The 21,613-nt window shown below is 45.0% G+C and overlaps 1 protein-coding gene across 1 annotated transcript in view; it reads left to right on the forward strand.

Moving 5' to 3' along the window:
- LOC126518672 (cytochrome P450 3A8-like) overlaps positions 1–13,342 on the forward strand; it is a 28,872-nt gene extending 15,530 nt beyond the window's left edge. Inside the window, exons 4-5 of the mRNA XM_055064921.1 lie at positions 7,381–7,508; positions 9,973–13,342. Coding sequence (XP_054920896.1) covers positions 7,381–7,508; positions 9,973–10,956 — 1,112 coding nt within the window. The 3' untranslated portion in view covers positions 10,957–13,342. The remainder of the gene's footprint in view (positions 1–7,380; positions 7,509–9,972) is intronic.
- The last annotated feature ends 8,271 nt before the right edge of the window (positions 13,343–21,613 follow it).

Consider the following 21,613-nt stretch of genomic DNA (forward strand, 5'->3'; position numbering starts at 1 on the left):
GGCCGTAACGCTTGCTTATGTTGCTGCCACGTGAGGTAGCTGATATCATTGCCCGCATGGGACAGAACAAGCAGATGACTTTGATTAAGTAAAAGCGAATCTACCTAAAAAGTATAGATTATCAGCAGTAGCATTCAGTCGAAAATTCAGGCAGTTCAATAAGACCAAAAGTGGGTCATACGCACATTTTGCATACACCATGGAGGTAAACCTGAAAGAATGGCTCAGAGAAGAGGGTGCACTCGGTGACGCCAAAACTACAATGCAGTGCGTTGCATTAGAACTGTTCTACCGCCGGCTGTCAGAAAACATCAAGTATTGGGTTCAGGATAGGCCAGACGTGGACGCTATTACGAGAACGGCCGATCTTGCTGAGGAGTACATAACTCGCGGTCCGTTCGAAGGCAACGAAGCTCCTAAGAGGAAGATGAATAAATACAGACACGGCAAGCCAGAGCGATGGCCAAAGTCGAGTCAGTGTAAATTCAAGGTCACATTCGGTCAAAGTTAGTGACGAGAACAGCAAGAGAAGAGAGGAGCACCCGAACAAAGGGGAGAAAGGCAAAAGAAAAAAGCTTTCGAGGCAAAGAAACCAGTAGTTTGCTACAACTGCCAGCAAACGGGGCATATATCCGTGGAGTGCGAAAATCCTAAACTAGTATTGATGTCTTTACCAAGTAACGAGGAAAATCTGAAATTGCTAGAACCGTACATTCGAGACATTGTGGCAAACGGCAAACTGTGCCGGGTGCTTCGCGACTCGGCAGCCACAATGGACGTGGTGCACCCATTGTACGTGGAAGAAGGCCAGTTCACTGGAGAGTCTGTTCGGATAAGGCAAGCCATAGAGGCTTCCAGTCTTTGTCTCCCTGTGGCAAAGATTCGTATCGAAGGCCCTTTTGGAGAACTGGACACTGAACTGCCGTCTCAGCACATCTCCCGCCACAGTCTTCATATTTGTTTTCTAATAAATCTGAGGATTTGCCGCGACGCAGGGGAATCGGCTTTAGTGAAGAAATAGTGCAAGCCGTAGGTTGTTCCAAGCCAAGGGAGCTCGCGGCCAAGGCAGTGTACGAATGCCCAATGGTGGAGGAAACAGGTTTGACGGAGGATTCGTCAACCAGTACCAAACAGGACATGACAGCTCTATAGGGGATATTGCGGAAAGTACACTAGCGAATAAGGAGGTCACGAAAGCACCGGAGCCCTAAATGTTTCGAGAGGCAGAATGCAGAACAATGTTATTGAATGTAAGCCCTGCCACACTGATTGCTGAACAGCAAAAAGATTCCACCCTTTGTAACCTAACGCCAGACGCGAAAGAAGGTAAGCCCAACAGAACGTAAAATTCCTCAAGAGGGCAGGCGTTCTCTGTACAAAGTACGCTAGTCGAAAGGGAGTGCAATTCGATCAACTCCTGGTGCCGCGTCCCTATCGTGAACCGCTCCTGCACCTAGTCCACGGGGGCTTTTGGACAGGGCATCTGCGCATTCAGAAAACAAAGGTCCGCTTACTGCAGGAATTGTAGTGGCCTGGCTGCATTCGGGAAGTGGAAGCATTTGTGAGAAGCTGCGGCCCATTTCAACGCAGAGGCAAGCCCGGAGATAAGGCAAAAGCGTCAATGAAACTTGTTCCTATTATAACGGAGCCATTCCGCAGGCTCATGATAGACACAGTGGGGCCACTTCCTGCAACGCAGTCTGATTAGCTGCATATTCTCACTGTAGTATGCCCCGCAACGAAATTGCCAAAGGCAGTGCCCCTCTAACAAATGAGCTCGGTGGAGATCATCAACGCGTTTGTGTCTCTCTTCGCACGATTAGGGTTTCCCGCAGGAATCCAGTCTGATCAAGGATTCGCTTTTCGAGCGCACGGACCTCGACGCTTTTGGAAGCGTTCGGTATTAAAACCATTCATAGCTCAGTGTACCACCTGCAGTCAAACGCGGTAGAAAAGGTCCACTCAGTCATGAAGAGCTTTTGCGAGCCCTTCGTTATGAGCACAAAGCCGATTGGGAGGTTTGCTTGCCTGCAGCTATGTTAGTGCTTGGAACTGCACCGCACGAGTCAACAGGGTTTTCGCCTTCAGAGCTCGTGTACGGTCGCTACGTTCGGTCCCCTCTTCGCATTGTTCAAGAAGCCTGGGAAGGCCGGGCGGACGATCATTCAGTTGTGGCATACGTGCTGAAGCAGTTAGACCGACTGCACACATCTCAAGAATTAGCAGGACAGCAAATGCGCAAGGCAAAAAGCAATGCTAAGCGTTACTATGACAGAACGGCTTGAACGCGACGCTTTGAAGTTGGGGAAAAAGTAATAATTCTGAAACCCTCATTGAAAAACAAACTACAGGTTCAATGGGAAGGACGGATGACATAATTCAGAAATTATTGAAAACAAACTACGTAATCATGGTACCGGGAAAGCGAAGGATACCACAGCTGTACCACAGCAATCTACTCAAACCCTACCGGCAGAGGGAGGCCATTGGGAACATGTCCCATAAGCAACCTGAGGAGATGAGGAGATGGATGTCGACTTTCAGGAGTTGACATCCGTAACGGGGGGAAAAGACATTTATGAGACAATTGACAAGCTAGTAGAGCAGGCGGAGTTGAATGCCATTCAAAGGGCCCAACTGAGGGAACTTGTGTTTGAACTACGATCGTTCAACCCGCCGTGGTTGATCAGTGGCTGCGGAGTACGAGGTCGCGGGATCGAATCCCGGCAAAGGCGGCCGCATTTCGATGGGGGCGAAATGCGAAAACACCCGTGTACTTAGATATCATCATCATCATCATCAGCCTGGTTACGCCCACTGCAGGGCGAAGGCCTCCCCATTCTTCTCCAACTACCCAGGTCATGTACTAACTGTGGCCATGTTGTCCCTACAAACTTCTTTATCTCATCCGCCCACCTAACTTTCTGCCATCCCCTGCTACGCTTCCCTTTCCTTGGAATCCAGTCCGTAACCCTTAATGACCATCGGTTATCCTCCCTCCTCATTACATGCCCTGCCCATGCCAATTTCTTTTTCTTGATTTCAACTAAGATGTCATTAACTCGCGTTTGTTCCCTCACCCAATCTGCTATTTTCTTATCCCTTAACGTTACACCTATCATTCTTCTTTCCATGGCTCGTTACGTCGTCCTGAATTTAAGTAGAACCCTTTTCGTAAGCCGCCAGGTTTCTGCCCGTACGTCAGTACTGGTAAGACACAGGTGTTATACACTTTTCTCTTGAGGGAAAATGGCAGCCTGCTGTTCATGATCTGAGAATGTCTGCCAAACGCACCGCAGCCCATTCTTATTCTTCTGATTATTTCAGTCTCATGATCCGGATCCGCAGTCACTACCTGTCCTAAGTAGATGTATTCCGTTACCACTTCCAGTGCCTCACTACCTATCGTAAACCGCTCTTCTGTTCCAAGACTTAAATATTACTTTAATTTTCTGCAGATTAATTTTCAGACCCACCCCTATGCTTTGCTTCTCCAGGTCAGTGAGCATGCATTGCAGTTGGTCCCCTGAGTTACTAAGCAAGGCAATATCATCAGCGAATCGCAAGTTACTAAGGTATTCTCCATTAACTCTTATCCCGAATTCTTCCCAATCCAAGTCTCTGAATACCTTCTGTAAACACGCTGGGAATAGCATTGGAGAGATCGTATCTCCCTGCCCGACGCCTTTCTTTATTGGGATTTTCTTGCTTTCTTTATGGAGGACTACGGTGGCTTTGGAGCCGCTATAGATATCTTTCAGTATATTTAAATACCGCTCGTCTACACCCTGATTCCGTAATGCCTCCATGACTGCTGAAGTTTCGACTGAAACAAACTATTTATCGTAATCAGTGAAAGCTATATATAAGGGTTGGATATATTCCGCACATTTCTTTATCACCTGATTGATTGTGTGAATATGGTCTATTGTTGAGTAGCCTTTACGGAATCCTGCCTGGTCGTTTGGTTGACGGAAGTCTAAGGTGTTTCTGATTCTATTTGCAATTACCTTAGTAAATACTTTGTAGGCAACGGACAGTAAGCTGATTGGTCTATAATTTTTCATGTCTTTGGCGTCCCCTTTATTATGGATAGGATTGTGTTAGCGTTCTTCCAAGATTCCGGTACGCTCGAAGTCATGAGGCATTGCGTATACAAGGTGGCCAGTTTTGCTAGAACAATCTGCCCACCATCAACAAATCTGCTATTACTTGATCCTCCCAGCTGCCTTGCCCCTTTGCATAGCTCTCAAGGCTTCCTTTATTTCTTCCGGCATTACTTGTGGGATTTCAAATTCCTCTAGACTATTCTCGCTTCCATTGTAGTCGTCGGTACCACTGGTACTCTATCAATCTCTATAGAACTCCTCAGCCACTTGAACGATCTCATCCATATTAGTAATGATATTGCCGGCTTTGTCTCTTAACACTGATCTGATTCTTTCCTATTCCTAGTTTCTTCTTCACTCCTTTTAGGCTTTGTCCGTTCCTGAGAGCATGTTCAATTCTATCCATATTACACTTCCTTATGTTAGCTGTGTTACGCTTGTTTATTAACTTCGAATGTTCTGCCAGTTCTTTTCCAGATGTAAGGTTAGAGGCTTTCACACATTGGCGTTTCTTGATCACATCTTTCGTCTCTTGTGATAGCTTACTGGCATCCTGTCTAACGGAGTTACCACCGACTTCTATTGCACATTCCTTAATGATGCCCATAAGATTGTCGTTCATATCTTCAACACTAAGGTCCTCTTCCTGAGTTAAGGCCGAATACCTGTTCTTCAGCTTGATCTGGAATTCCTCTATTTTCCCCATTACTGCTAACTCATTGATCGGCTTCTTATGTACCACTTTCTTCCGTTACTTCCTCAAGTCTAGGCTAATTCGTGTTCTTATCATCATATGGTCGCTGCAGCGCACCTTGCCGAGTACGTCTACATCTTGTATGAAGCCAGAGTTAGCACAGAGTATGAAGTCTATTTCATTTCTAGTCTCGCCATTCGGGCTCCTCCACGTCCACTTTCGCCTATCCCGCTAGCGGAAGAAGGTATTCATCATCCGCTTATTATTCTGTTCTGAAAACTCTATTAATAACTCTCCCCGTCCTATTCCTGGAGCATATACCATATTCCTCCACTGACTTGTCTCCAGCCTGCTTCTTGCCTACCTTGGCATTGAATTCGCCCATCAGTATAGTGTATTTTGTTTTGACTTTACCCATCGCCGTTTCCACGTCTTCATAGAAGCTTTTGACTTCCTGGTTATAATGACTGGATGTAGTGGCGTAGACTTGTACGACCTTCAATTTCTACCTCTTAATAAGTTTCACAACAAGACATGCCACCCTCTCGGTAATGCTGTAGAATTCCTATATGTTACCAGCTATATCCTTATTAATCAGGAATCCGACTCCTATTTCTCATCTCTCTGCTAAGCTCCGGTAGCATAGGACCTGCCCGCTTTTCAGCACTGCATATGCTTCTTTCGTCCTCCTAACTTCACTGAGCCCTATCATAACCCATTTACTGGCCTCTGATTCCTCCAATAGCACTGCTAGACTCGCCTCACTAGATAACGTTCTAGCGTTAATCTTTGCCAGGTTCAGATCCCAATTGCGGCCGGTCCGGCTTAGATTTAGATGCACGGTAAAGTACCCCAGGTGGTCGAAATTTTCGGAGTCTTGCACTACGGCGTGCCTCATAATCAGAAATTGGTTTTGGCACGTAAAACCTCATAATTTATTCTTTTACAATCGTTCACGATTTCGGGTTAACCTCATGGGACCCAGTTCATTCGAAAGCTTATCGCATTTCATCTCGTGAACGTCAAGTCATGGCCACTAAAATAAACAAGACGTTAGAGCTAGGTGTAATCGAGCCAGGGGACAGTGATTATACCTCGCCCTTATATTGGTTGAGGCCCCAGAAAAGTAGCCGCGACCGTGTATCGACAACGCAGGCTTTGCATAATCACAAAGGACCAGACCTACCCAATGCCGCATATCTAGGAAAGCCTTGAGAGAATTAGCAGTGCTAATTTCTTCTTCACGCTCGATTTAGTCAGTGGGTACTGGCAGGTTCCCTTGACCGAGAGGGCAAGCAGGCTTGCGGCGTTTATTTCCCCAAAGAGAACCTTTCGGCTGGAAGACCTGAGTTTTGGATTGAAGAATGCTCCCTATTGTTTCTCTAGTCTTACGGACCAGCTGCTACAGGGAATGAGGACTCTGCACTTCCTTATCTCGATGACATAGCAATCTTTTCTTCGTCGTGGGCGGACCATATGCAACACTTGCGAACCGTGTTGTGTCGTCTACGAGAGGCCAACTTAACTGTCAAGGCTCCCAAATGCCAATTAGGGTGCGCGATGGTATCTTATCTAGGTCATGTAATAGGGCTAGGCCATCGTCGGCCTTCCGAGGGTAAACGGACCTCAACAGACAACTTCCCGTATCCACGCGCCAAGCGGGACATCAGGTCATTCCATGGCTTGGCAGGTTATTAAGAAAATATATCCCGTGTTATTCCGAATTAGCAAGTTCTCTAACAGATGTTCTCAGAAAAAGAGAACCGCAAACGGGAAAATGGGATAACGCAAAACAAAAGGCTTTTAGTATGCTTAAGAAAGCACTAACGAGTCAGCCAGTGTTGAACGCGCCCGACAACTCTGAGCCATTCATTCATCAGTGTGATGCCAGCGATCGGGATATGGGGGTGGTGCTTTGTGAAAAGAGATATGACGAAAATGATCACCCTGTACTGTACGCAAGTAGAAAGCTTTCAGTTCGTGAGGAAGCATACAGTGCATCAGAAAAGGAATGTGCCAGCGTGGTATGGGCAGTACGGAAGCTAGTTTTATATCGCTGGTTCAAGGTTGACCACAGAGACTGACCACTGTCCCCTCACATGGGTGCAGTCCATGTCTACAAAAACGGCCGTCTTTTGCGTTCGGGCTTGGCTCTTCAACAGTACACCTTCGATATTCGATATCTGAGTCGGTGCCCCTAGAGTAGCGAAAGCCTCATGCTCCCTCTGGTTTCCCTGGCATTTTTACGTTTGTAAGTGTTTTTTATACGCTTTTTTAACGGGAAGTTGTTCATTGTTAGCTGGTTTTAGCAACCACGTCTCAACGCTTTAAAAAAAATGACTGTATTAGTGTTCAGCCGGGAGGACGCTCGAGTAGGATAGAAAATCATACTTGAAGGAAAGAGCGCTGCGAAGACGCGGACTAAAAAAGGAACATGTAGGATGGAGAAGACGCTAGCAGTAGCGGTTTTTTTTTTTTTGTAAAGCCTGGTGTGTCTTGGGGGTGGGTGGCCTTGTGCTCGCTTATATTGTGGTTGTGGCTCCGACACTGCTCTGGAGTGATTGCTTGCCCAAACAGGAGACGAAAAGTTGCCAGACTGGTTTGCAAGTCCAGGTTCACCAGACCGGACCAGGGAGAAAAGGTACATAAGAACGTCACGAGGACTGATGAACGACTCCCAGGAATCTACCATCCACGAATCAAGGGTTCGTCACTCCGGAGGGATATTCGGCTGCTGAAACGCTGATCCCTCGACCAGTGGCTGCTGGCCCATACGCGTCGGGATCTTCCTGCGCCTAGGAGGTGTTGTTACGGTTGGCGTGTAAAACCCCGAGTAAAATGGATGCCCGAAAGACCCTGCTCAACCGAAATGGAGGATGGATTCATAATTTGCCATGGTTGTCTCGAGTGGTTGCCGGTCTGGCAGGCGCCGCGCAGTGATCACAGGCCCCTTTGTCTGTGCGACTCTAGGAGAGACCCTTTCCGCGAACTGTCCGACTCTATGGGGGAGCCCTTTCCACGAACGAACGTCGCCTAAAAGAAAGGATCAGCTGCCCATCCTCGACCAGACTCCGTGGGGTGCCGCCAGACGAGGCACGTACGTGCAACGTCGCCAGAGAGAAAGGATCACCCGCCTACAATTCCCGAACCCCGGTTTGCCGCCAGCGAAGGCAAGCAAGTGCAACGTCGCCTAGGAAAGTAGTAGCAGCCGCCAAGCACGGAAGGGACTCAGCGCATGTCACGTGACGTTGACTTGAGCAAGATCCCGCTTGCGATTTTAGTGGGCCTATTTAACGGGCCCCGCAATGCACTTTTTAATTCATTCATTCTCTTCTTCATATCCTTCACCAACCATTGAATAAACAGTGTAAGTTTCAGACTAGAAATCGTCTCGTGCTTGCCTGGTCGCCATGGTCTACCAGACGCCTGCAGCCCGCCAACAACGCCACGCTACCCAATAGTAACGCCGGTCGAGGTTCGAGAACGGGTGTGGAAACCGTTACTAATCGATCAAAGGGGACAACATCAAGTAATTCTGGGAGAACAAATTGAACATCATATTCCCCGCTTGCCATGTCATTCCTTCTTATGCGGGGGCGTATATGCAAGGTTGGAAGCTGCTCCCGGTGGGACGATGCGACGTCATGGCCGGGATTTTTCGAACGGTTAAACCTTTGTGGTTGACTGAGAAGAACAGTGATTTCGCCGACGAACGAAACAGAAAAAATTAACGCATAAGAAGTGGGGTTGACTGCTGTCAGGGTGTGCTACAACTCGTACGTGCCCTCCAACTCGTATGTGTGCTCTTACTCTTGCTCGCACTAGTACTCGTGCTAGTACTCGTAATCTCTCACGAATGTAAATGAGTAAATAAACCCTTTTCTCATTCCTTGGACGTCACCTCGGACCTCTTGATGGCCCGGCACCTGGTAGATCACCAGCCACGACAATATAATGAGCACTCGGGCGCCCGAAACGCAAAGCTGCCAGAAGTCTCTCGTTGCACCCCACATGTCATTTTCGCTTCGCGTTTACTGTATCATTTACACAACATTTGTGGAATCACATGAGCATGTCCAACCAATAGCGGTTTTTTAAATCGTACGGCCAGCAGGTATTTGGTAGAAAAGCTCATATACATATATTTATATAGTTCTTTTATATTTTCTACAAGTTAGCGTTTTTAGCATACACATCACAGTTGTATCGAAGACGAAAGCTTTCCTTTTCGCTGAATAAGAAAGTTTACTATTTCTTTATGCATGAAAAATGCATTACGTTTGTTAAAATATGATTTGATGTATGCTTGCTTGGTGAGAGTCAAGAAAAGAGATATTAGTATGGGCACCTTGAAGACGTCGCAGTACTATACATACGCCTCAAGAACAATATTCATAACCGAAGCACTTGGAGCTTGAACACATCAGCTTCAAGCGTCAGAAAATGCGTGATGTGATGTGTCAGTTCCTAGAAGTACGTGAAACACGTCTTCGAATGTAAGGAACGTTAAGTGCAAAACTTTCCTCGAGGTCAGTTCATAGGTTACTGTTCTGAATTAAAATTTTTGAATTTTGTAAGCCACGAGGCTTACGTAGACGAAATGGTGTAAACGTGAATGAGTTAGGAGGAGTACCACCATCATTTTTAACATGTCGAGTTGGTTACTTGCGCATCCGTCAGATTATTTTAAAAGGAGCTCAACCGTTTGTATAGTCAGAACTGATTATATAGTCAGACCTGCACTTATTATCTCGTCCTGTTTAGTGCGCTCGTAATGGCAATTTTTTTTATTACAATAGCAATTATATCGAACCTCCTGGTAAAGTTCCCCCTTTGGCCTCACCGTAATGTTTCGTCCAAGCGCGATCACGTGGCAGCCGCCGTTGGCTGTCGGCGATAGCTCGCGAGGAAGAATGATGCTTCGATTCGGCTGTGCATTCTCGCAAGTGGAGAAGGTAGGGAGGGTTACGCACATGTACTGTTTTTGCGGGATATATAGGCTAAGGACGAAAAGTACAGCATTCCGTTCCAGTTTTCTACGTGATTTTTATATCATGGTAGAAAATGAATAATGATGAATTTCGTTGCAGGCAACTTATATAATATGTGTTTGTCCTAATATTGCTTAATTTCGAAGCCCTAAAGGTTATTTTCTCGTTTTTCGCACAGTCGGACTGCCAGAAAAATCCGGATGATCCCGTCATCACAACGATCAAGAAGATACTGTGGAATTCGGGGAACCTGATCAATGACGTCTGCATTCTGGTGCCGTCACTCGGAACTATTATGTCCTACATATTTCCGCTACTCAGCTACGGGAGGCTCTTCACGCGCATGCACGAGAATCTGCACCAAGTCCTCCAGGCGCGCAAGAGCGGAAAGTCTGCCATAGCGGATATTGTTCAGCTAATGGTTGAGGCTCAGAAGAACGCCTCTAGTACGAACAGGGTTCAAAATGGAACGCTTACATCAGCATCCGGCGTTCTCAGCTTAAAGACCAGCTTCATCAAGGATACACACATTGTGTCCAACTGCTTCGTCTTTCTCGTTGCTGGTTACGAGACAACGGCCAGCACATTAGCATTTGCGCTGTACGAGTTGGCCAGACACCCTGAAGAACAGCGTCGGCTTCACGACGAGCTCATGTCCGCCTTCCCCGATAAAGACGTCCTTAGCTACGAAGATCTGCAGGCACTGAAGCGACTCGACGCGGTCATCAGAGAATGCTTGCGTCTTTACCCACCTTTGGTGCTGGTAACGTCACGCGTGTGCCCTGAGGACACTCCGCTGGCAAGTGGTCACATCATCCCAAAAGGTTCGCACGTCATCTTGCCGACATGGAATGTTCTGCACGATCCCGATCTGTGGGCTGACCCTTACCACTTCATTCCTGACAGGTTCAGCGAGCGACTCGCAGGGGAGCGCCTCGCTGCGTCCGGCGTGGCGTTCGGCTTTGGGCCGCGTGAATGCATCGGAAAGCGTCTCGCTCTGCTTGAACTCAAGGCTGTATTGTCGAAGCTCGTGAGAAAGTACAAATTTAGCGTCTGTGGCCAAACACAAATTACTATGAAAGTGAAGGTTCCTCTCATCAACGTGTTTCCGGAGCGCGATATTGTGCTGCGCGTTCAGGCACGCTGTCCACAGAAAGTGTAGGAACAGAGTATTCGATCGGCGTGTTGCGTCGTAGTGAGACGTAACAACATTTTACAAAACAAGCACTCGGACGCCTTCTTCATTATGAAAATCATTTCGGCGGGAGGCTATTGGCACCTTCAGGTAATATCGCACACCGAAACTTGCTGCTTCACAATCCCACCAACTTTCATAAACTCATGGTCACTTCCGCAAATCTGTACATCGCATCGCCCGGCAGCACATAAGAAAACGCATCAGATCTAGGAAATATCTCAGACTTGTGCGATTCACTTTAATGACTCGCTTAGATACGTACAGGAAGTTAAACACGTACAATCAGGCCTACCGATGCCAGCTATTCAGGCTTAAGACGTAATTAGCTCCCGACCACGTAACTGAATCCCATGTCCTAAAGATATATTGTGGGTAAAAAATAAACAGACACCACACCACACAAATCACTCAGAACCACGAGGCACCGTCAATTCCTTTCATTAGTCTCATTCAGGAGCTTCACGATCACCCTACATATTTAACATCATCCATTCCTGTGACATTGGCCTAGAAAATGTGCCTGTTTCAGAATGTATCGTAAAAGAAAGAGGGAGTGGTGCAATTGAGTCTCGAGAATTCATTTCTACACTTAGTTCCAGCACTGATGTAACGGTGGTGGAGCTGCGTGGATCGCAAAGGCAGATGCGCATCAGATGCGTTACGTAACTAAAAACAACGTTAAGTAGAACGCTGTCGGCAGTCTTCTTTACCTTGCGTATAACCAAGGGTAGGACGAAAGAGTGTTTAAGCTCTTGAACCAGTCGTATCTAGTCGGTGCCACAGCGAACATAAAAAAAGTACACACTACTCTTTGACCCCTCAACGTCATTATTTCTTTATCACCGGATCACAAGCGTAATAAGTTAACGCAGCACGATAGTTTTTTTGCATGCCCTATTTCAAGCCATCAGCTGAAAGGCAAGGCGATGAAATTCTGCATCCTTGTCCACCTCGCAAGCCGAGAATCCGTGCTGCATCTTCAGCTCTATCAGATATGGAAATGGAAATCTTTGAGTGTATAGCCCTTCAATAAAGCTTTCACAACGAAAAAAATGGATGCAGATACCATGCACTCTTGCAAAGGATGTTGTGTGAAGCCTTTTGAGTATAGCTGTTTATCCAGTACTGTTTGAGATTCTGCATAAACTTACATTCAACGTCATTGCTAGCAGCACTCCCCAATAAAAATTTCTGTTTGCGAACTTTCAATACTTTGAGAATAACAACAGACACAGTAATTGTGGAACAGACCAACCAGGATTCCTGGAAAACAGCTTCGGTAATCAGAGCGGTACCTGTGAGAAGGCGCTGTCATGCGCGAAGCAGAACACCCGAACCCCTAACTGGAAGTTATTCCATGACATCATTTATACGTGCTTACCTGCACAACACTGATGTCATCTTGCGATTTCTTGTGTTCGAAATTTCCGTCAGAGATTGAATTTTTTTTTATTTTGCGTATACTAAAATCTGCAATTGAACTGTTTTATATTAGAGTCAAAGAACGCACTAGAGACGCCACTAACGAAGTTAGGGCAACACCAGGTGATTTTGCGCACTTAGCTAAAACAGCACAAGAATATTCTCTTCGCAAGTACCTTTAGTGATTTTGGCTGTAAGTTAGCGGAAACATTACCTACGAATACCACATAGGTATGGGCTAATTGCGATAGCGATTCTATAGCAATCAGAGCAGAATAAGCACTAAGAATTAGAACTCTGAAAGTGACGAACAAATAGCGTTATCTTATCAATTTTGTTTGTTTGAGTTGCGCACACATATAGAGAGAGATAGAATGGCTGAAAATGTGAAAAAGAAGCTATGAATTAAACCAAAACAATCCGAAACAAAGGGTGCTATAACGTGAAGCTGTTACAAACTTTTCTATAAGAATTCTACTGTCAGCCCTCCATGACTAACCACACATTTTGGAGCCACACCCCACAGCACCAGTTTATCACCCGATGTAATGAAAACCGCGAATTGGATAAGCCGCGAATTGGATATGATGTTTGCGCAGTCATTATGCGCGATTAGACAGAACAAAAAATAATAATTTCTGATCAGACGCCTTTTTCGCTATTAGCGAAACTGGCATCGTTTCACGGATGGGAAACCGTCAAACATTTCCGGGCTGCGCCCACTTTGCCATTCTGCACCGAGACGAATTAAAGAAAAGTGACATCCTATAAACGAGAAGTGCAGTTTTATTGGGCTTTTCAAACAACGCTGCGGCTTACCGCCCGATGCTTGCGTCGATGGTTACGTAAATTTAGCATCAGGAGTTTGGAATAAAAACAGATTGTAATAGTGAATTGGACAAATTCAACCTAAGGTGTAGAAGAGGGATACGGCATACACTGTAGGTATTGATTCTTGCTGCTTTTACATTATTTTTGTCTTGCGCAATGGTTCTTGGTAGCGTTTCCTTTTACAGTCCTTCAGCGTACATATATACAAGCATATGCACGCATTATAGAAATACAGAGTAAATTGACAACCCTCTTTCAGTATTCTTGGGGTTTGTGCCGTTTCATCACACGCTGCCTACCATGGTTTATCTGGAAACGTTACTGCCTTAGAAATAGCGTAACGTACACGTGATCGGTTGTAAACAGTGACAAATAAAATCACCAGTAGGTGGGGCGCAACAAGAATGACGCTGGAGGAGGAAGGTGTGCCTTACATTTTGCAACATCTTCCCAATGGCCATAGCGTAACATATGGCTTGTGGAGGCCTATATGCTTCTTATCTATGACGCATTTACACATGTGCGTCAGCGATGACGCGAATACCAATACCGACTTTGTGAAGATATTGGCAATCGGTGAAACTTTTGAGCATTGAAACACATCACGATGAAGTATAGCGACAGGAAGCAGCATGCAGAAGCCACCGGCAAGAATTTAGAATAATGGACAACGCGTATCATTGTACTTATTAATTGGCTTGTGTAAGCCATTGATGTCATTCGCAATATCTACTTTACGACAAGCGGGTTAGTGGAACCAAGAAAGCTAGTCGCGCCCCACTTACCCTGACCATTGATATAGTTTCACTGTGCTACGCCGTCGTCCACTTCAAGTGTGAAAATGGACTACTTACAAACTATCACATACCCTGTGTGGTTTCTTTCTCTCCTCTGCACGGGTGTTCTGTGATATAGACAAGCCGTGCTGTCATATGTCATCTTCAAAACATCAACGCTTTTTTTTAAAGTACCTCGATAACGCTTTTAGTATGTAGAGTTGCCTAACAAATTCGCCTTTGGGATGGCGAAAATGCCGTTTCTATTTCAGAGTATAAATTCCGTCCGCAGATCATGTCAGACTTATATCGCTGTTCTGTCCAATAGATATTCTCTCCTCTTTCACACCTTCACCCTATACAAGGCAAGCATGAATGTATTTCTTCGGGTCAGCCTGCCCATGTTTTTTCGCGTGTTTCTTGTCTTCCATCTTATGTCGCCGTCTATTAATCAGGGCCAATTTCACAAAGCTTCTTGTTCATAACGGGGTCTTTCCGATTGGCCCACCGCCTTCGCTAATAATACGTCAAGCATCGAGATAGACTCAAATATTTTCTGACGAACAATTCTAGCGCAAGAGTTTTCTATGAATACGGGCCCAACTAACTTATTGATTGTGTGTTTGTGTGTGGTTGTGTGCGTGAGTGAGAGCACGTCTGTGCATGTCTTTTCGCTTCCGCGTGCGTTCTTGCTGACCACATACCTAGGTCTGAATTCCCTGGTGCACAAATCCTTCCTCTCAATTTAATGAGTTATTCAAAAAACATTTTTCTTTTAATATTATCTGATTGATAGTTATACACATAAAACTTGCTGTTTATTTGGGCACTTTCTTGTCATCTACTTGTCATCAATCTGTAAGGAAAAGTTCCTTGAAATGGTATTTGACTGTACTGCAGCTTTGAAGCCTGAACACGCAAGTCACAGACTGAAAGCAACCATCTTTTCCAAACACAGTACTTCGCAACGTTGAAGCCAGCGCCGGGACATGTTGGCTGCCTCACAAGTGCGAAACTGCTATCGTTGTCGCTTTAGCATTTTTCGCTTTCTCGGCTCCAGTTTTCTCAATGCAGAAGTATATTTTCTATTACGTTCTTTTTGGTAGCGCTTCTACCTCTCCGGGGTCACTACCACGTGGCAATGCATTCACATACGAAGAGCTTATATACTCCATATATTGCAGAAAATGTGTACGTAAAATATTCCTGAACAATGTATAGGGATAAGCTCAAATAAAAATTTTATTTGGCACTTCTGTCCGAAAACCGTACGAGGAATGAGCTTGTATTGGAATTCGGTGTAGTCTGAAGGACGATGATAGATACTCAATTCTTATTTTTGTGCGAGGAACATATGGCTTGTTTACAATAGCTCAGTACCGCGGCACATTGCCTTACCATCGCGGACTCTGTAGGGCCGGGCCGAGCATGCTCAGATTCCCAGACACTGATTTGGAGACTTGGCTGCGCGTTAACCTATAATGGACGTAGCGATAATGAGGCAGCGTTCCTCGACGGCTGGCTTTCCGCAACGCCTTTCCTGTTTTTACACACTGCGCAATGCACCTACGTCTCCGGCAGTCGGCGTTACGGCGCAGGCGATCAGGAGAGAAGCGCATGCGTATTTTCCTATCTGCCTTAGAATGACTGAGTGCACGTGGAAACTTGTTAAAGATATGCTCGTTCGATAAGAATACCTTAGGCGTAAGGTCACCCATCCGGTCAGCAATACAGTATGACTCGTTGATAGACCATGATCGGGTGATTCCTTAGTGGAATGGGCAACGTAAGAAGGAGCGTTGAGTTCTCCCAATATATTAGAAGAAAGAAAAGTTTGTGAGTTATCGAACCAACCAATTGTAATATGGTTCGTTTTATTTAAAAAAATAAAACGCAGAAATACTGACTCCGAATTCACATTTCAATTCGAAACCATTCTTATTGCGTTTCGCATCTATCTGAAGAGAGGAATCAGATTTCACCTCGAGCTAAGGCTCTCGCATATCGTGACGGACATAAATGGTTCGTAATAAGGTGCGCAATATTTTACGGACTACATCGGCAGTTCTTTCATGTTAGCCCGTGGGGTCTGTTAGGATTGCTAGCCTTCCTACGTAAATGGCATTGGACACTCAAAGTTCACAAACTTATTACTCTACTTTGGCACATCGCGGGCCTGAGAAATGCCGCCTCCTTTTCTTTCTAGGTGTTCTAGCCTCTAATAGTTTAGAACAACAGACGCCGCGTATAGGCTAGTGCACTTTGTTTTTGCTTATGAGTGACGAACGTTACAGAAAAGCTTCGCTGATCCAGGCAAGTGAGAGCAACACACGCCAGCGAAATGGTGAAGGCGGTGCAGCACTCTGTCATACCCAAGGCCTCATGCTCACAAGTATTGGCAAACACACTATCATGTTTGGTGCAAGTACTCCTTGGTCTTACGCGAGGTCTTTATGAACGCTCATAATTACGGAAAGTTTGCATAGTTCCTATGGCTTCATTCTTTGTGTAATGGCACCATACCAGAAAGACGCGCTGACGGAAAGTTTGAAACAGTGCGTAGTAGCGCCAGCACTCAACTCAATCATAGGCTGAGTATATGCTAAGAAGTAGTCGCATGGCACGATGTTATGCACTCAAAAATAGAAATTCATTTTCATACAATGCAAGTGGTGGATAGCTAATTCTTGTGTGCGTATTTCGGACTGAGTGTGACAATCCCAAATGATTTCAAGTGTTGTCTGATTATGACACGTTGCTGGAACTCAAGTCAGACGGAATACAGGGGCGAAGCCGCATCCCTTACAGTGCGCAGATATGTGTGATTGAGGGTGCTTGAGCGCGGATAGCTTGTTCTCCCTAAACTTCAGATTAACACAGCGTTCGGACTATACGCTAAATGCAGGCCCACATGGCAATCGATGATTGTACACAATCCCTGGTACACAACGCACCGCTAGTGAAATGTCCGTACGCAGCAATCAACCTTTTTGGGGATATGGCTTCTGCCTTTCTTTTTTTTCTGTCGGGTGCCGAAATCTCTCCTAGCTTGTTTAGCACAGAAAAACAAAATTTTACGCTGTTTCGGTGATCCAAGTTCCTTAACGCATGCACGAAGGGACAACGGCGGCTTTTTCGTTAGTTTACGAATGCATCAATATATGTATTTATATAGTTTGCACCATTTTTTTATTCACTCTTTATAAATGCCTACGGAATGAGTCTTAACGCTGCACACGCTGCAGCGTTTGCTGTGCGAGCAACTACCAATCGAGCGTTTCGTAATCAATTTACACATAATAGTATTTTAAGCCGCAAAACGTTATTGCAATATATTTTATGGAGGCATGTAGAACGCAGCTGGTGAATAATGGGACAGATCAGCTCTAAAAAGGGTACGACTGGATGCGTTCATGCAAATCTAAACGCACCGCCTCTGTTGCTACTGGCTTTCGAACAAATCATTACAGCACGGAGCTCGCAGGGGATTCAGAGGACTGCTACGTAGCATTTGGCATGTCGAAAAGGTAGATAATGTAGATGTCATTGCCATGTTGAGAACATGACAAGGATCATGTCAGGTAATTTGTTTGTTTAATGCACGAACGCTAAAAACTAGAATATTTGAAGGGGTAACATTGACCATGTGCATTCTAGTACTATAGGTAAATGAGGTGACCCGTGCGTTTCCGAAACAAGCTAGATATCAAAATTGGAAATCTCAAGGTACACGTGCGATTTGCCCTGTCACCATGTATTATTTCTTTAGTGTGTCAGTAAAGTGAAAGTCATGTACACCCCCTTCTGGCAAACTTCCAGTTTACTTTTCACCGCTAAGGACGCTAGACAAAGTTGATTTTTTTTTGTACTTGCGATACACCATGTTAGTCCATATTACAGCATACCCCCAAGAACGCCTATAATAAAGAATATTCAGACAAAAGTTTTTGCGACCATTTCAGCGACCTTTAAGCAAAACCTAGTGATAGGAGTATATATAGATTGTGACTGGGTCGCTCGTATGTGTTCATGGAGGCAACGTTCTGATTTTTCTTCTAAGTGTGCGTGGAATTAGTTTCTTTTAAGCTCCTTGCGAGTGCGTAAGTTACGCAAGCTTTAATTTTTTAATAAAGTGCGTCCTGCATGGACAAAAGGAAGAAACGTGATAATGGATCACATCTATGTCATCAATCAGATAATCAAGAAATCAGCGGTGCACAAACTCTCTAAATGGCTTTCATAGACTACAAAAAGGAATTTACCCTTACAAAATTACTGAGAGGTATTTCGAATACCGTTGGTCAATGTTGGGCTTCGTATTGATAACTTATGAGGAGTTTATAGGAATTTCATTGGATTCAGTGTTGAGGGCTCTTGAATATTATCCACTTAAATTTTATTGAAACACCATTGGGTGTATCAATGATAAATAAAGTTTGAGTTACCACTAAAAGTCGATTGTGCTTAGACAGCTCGTGTTCGTTTGTTGAATTTGTGTTAACGTTGAAGCTGCATTGAAATGACTTTTTGGTAGTTCAGCTGACCTGTTTTGAGTTATTACTGCCACAACACTGCAAAGTACATTGTGGCACAGTTGAGAAGTCATTGAGATTTCAAAACTTGTGACGAAAATATGACTTATACTTCGTTAGGCCAGTTGATTTTTATTTATATCATTTGGAAACTGTTTTGCTATACACACTTGCATGCCCTGGTGCCTGCTCGTAACTTCCCCTAACAAAAACAAAAGCAATGAAAAGGCTGATGTAATTGAAGTACCTTTATTTACACTGAAGATGCGTGCACATGAAACATTACTGCAGTAGATAAGGCACAACTTTATGGAACAGAGAGACAAAGTCTAGTACCTACTGCACTCTTAACAGTGTATATACATCTTAAAAAACTCCACATTTGAATTCAATCAGAACAATCACTGCGCTCTTCACTCGTGACTTAAGTTTATTACTAGAAGGCAAAGTGACTCAAAAGGCAGGGGTTAAGCATACCCTTGTGACAACTAACTTTGAGCACATGAACTCTTGAAGCTGGCTTGCATGTGTGAACACACAAAAAACATCTGGGGCCCTATGACGTAAAACTACCCCAATGGGTTTTTATTCCAATCTCCTGAAGTCAAATGTGCGTAGCCGTCGACGCAAGCATTGGTCGGTCACCCGCAGGGATGCCAGACCAGACCAATCAAGCGCTCCCCTCGGTCGTAGGAGGTCACTTTTCTTCGTTTGAAAAACGAATAACATTGCCTACACTGAGCGGCTTGTCATACCTTATTGGGCGACGATAGGCGAGGAGCACGCTCAAGTGGAGAGGGATTTGATGGGGCCGACAGTGCACTGAAAATCGATAACCGGATGAAGAGGTTGGTGCCAGCATCTGAGATTAGTCCGCTTTCCCTTACTGAGCTTGCGGTGGCTGGTCGAAAATCGCGGCGGCATGCAACGGAAGCTTAAGAATGACGCTAAAACGGATCCTCCGCAAAGAAGAATTCGCAGAACGAGGTCGTAAACGTGCCGAAAGTGTCGAAAACGATACACGGCCACGCACAAACTTTTATTATACGCAAATAAACCGATGCTCTCTGGCAGGCACGAGTAGCCAGTGCCTGAGTGATCGGGAGCAGCCATCTTTTATTCCTTTTCAACGGGGCAGGCCGCGGCTATTTAGAAGGAAATTCAGTTTTGTTCGGGATATCAATGCATCTTTAACGCGTACACGTCACTTGGCCGCGGTGAGTTTGGGCGGTTTTTTGACGAGTGAAAGACAGATGAAGTGCGTGCAGTCCGAAAACTTTTGAACAGCAGCCGAGGGCTCATGGCGCAAAAGGCGTCGAATCAGAAATAACTATTTTGCTTTTGTTCGGTCAGATCATGCATAATCGGTGTGTACACGTCATATCAGACTCGGAGCTATCGCGTTTTTAGTGACATCGCGTGACAGACAGGGAAAGTGGGGGTGGCCCAAAAAATTTTGAGAAATCGCAGAGGGCTTATTCCAGAATTCAATTATTTTGAGTTATACCGACCCTGAATATGTTAAATTGAGGGGGGATGCTAGGCTGAAGGTTCAACTTTCGAAGCGCTCAACAAATTTTCATGAAATTTTCAGGCGTAGTTGATCTTGTTGTCATTAGAATATCTTCGAACTATCAGCACCCTAGCGCAAAGACAAAGAAGTTATAACTGTGAAATCTTGCAATCTTGTGTGTCAACTTAGGATTTAGAAAATAATGAAAATATACAAAGTATTTGTGATTAGATACTTTTTAGATGGTTTATAGTGCAGAATAATGTCAGCTGCACATTTTTATATCGTTTCTGCAAAAATGCCATCACTTTGAAAATAAAGTTTTTTTTTTTTTTTCACTGTCATTACATATGAAAGATCTGCTAAATATTATATGTTGCAAAATTTTAGGCATCAGAAAAGTACTTTATCTCGTTCCTCACAAAATTTCAGTCTAGAAAAAACGTTGGAAGCAGCATTTGGTGAAGCAGTTTGGAAATGATACTTTCCTAAAACTTTTTTTTTTTTGCAAAAAGTTCGAACCGAGAAAAATCAGTTCAAAGATTTCAGAGCGTGGTATTTATTCTTGTGATCTGAAAATATTAATCAAAGAGCCCTGCTGTATATTTCGGGCCCTCCTCTTGAACACAACGCTGTTCTGTGGCGATCACGTCAAGGCGTCGTCTCTTTTTTTTTTTCAGCTTTAGAGCTATCCATCGCTCTTGCGTGAGCTCTTGAAATGAGTTGCTTCGTTGCTTCCTAAACGTGCTTATTCGTCTGGACTCCATGTTCAAGTTCCAGGTTATCGAGCACTCTCTTGATGCCACGTGCTCCTTCATTGAATTCTAAATTAAATTAAATTAAATTATGGGGTTTTACGTGCCAAAACCACTTTCTGATTATGAGGCACGCCGTAGTGGAGGACTCCGGAAATTTCAACCACCTGGGGTTCTTTAACGTGCACCTAAATCTAAGTACACGGGTGTTTTCGCATTTCGCCCCCATCGAAATGCGGCCGCCGCGGACGGGATTCGATCCCGCGACCTCGTGCTCAGCAGCCTAACACCATAGCCACTGAGCAACCACGGCGGGTTTCATTGAATTCTAGCACAGCCAGGGCTGCTGCAGCCTCCGCTGTTCTCAGTGGTGGAAATTCTGCCTTCGGGCACCTTTTACATTCAAGAGCATTGGAGGACTCGTTTGCATTCTGTGTCTGCACCCTTGAACATCGCGCAAGGAGCTCTGGCTTACTAAGCCTGTTGTAGACAGGCATCAGCTGTTTGGCTACGTCTCTGCTGAAAGCTGGACGATGGGATCTTGGAACTCATGGCTTTTCCGCTGCAACTAGGGCTTTGCGCCGATTGTAGTGACACCTAGAGTCCTCACCAACTGGGCAAGCGTCATGTCGTGGGACTTCAAATGCTGAGTAGGAGTGAAAATCGTCGCAAATACTCCTCGTTGCATTTTTTTAACATCTCGTGCATTTTCTTTCATGGCAGATGCATAGTAAGTGGTGAGTTTTTTTTTAGAACACTTTCTGTCAGCTTCCCTATGCCTCCCAGACCTTT

This window comes from Dermacentor andersoni, chromosome 1, assembly GCF_023375885.2.
Source record: "Dermacentor andersoni chromosome 1, qqDerAnde1_hic_scaffold, whole genome shotgun sequence".
Classification (NCBI taxonomy): Eukaryota; Metazoa; Arthropoda; class Arachnida; order Ixodida; family Ixodidae; genus Dermacentor; species Dermacentor andersoni.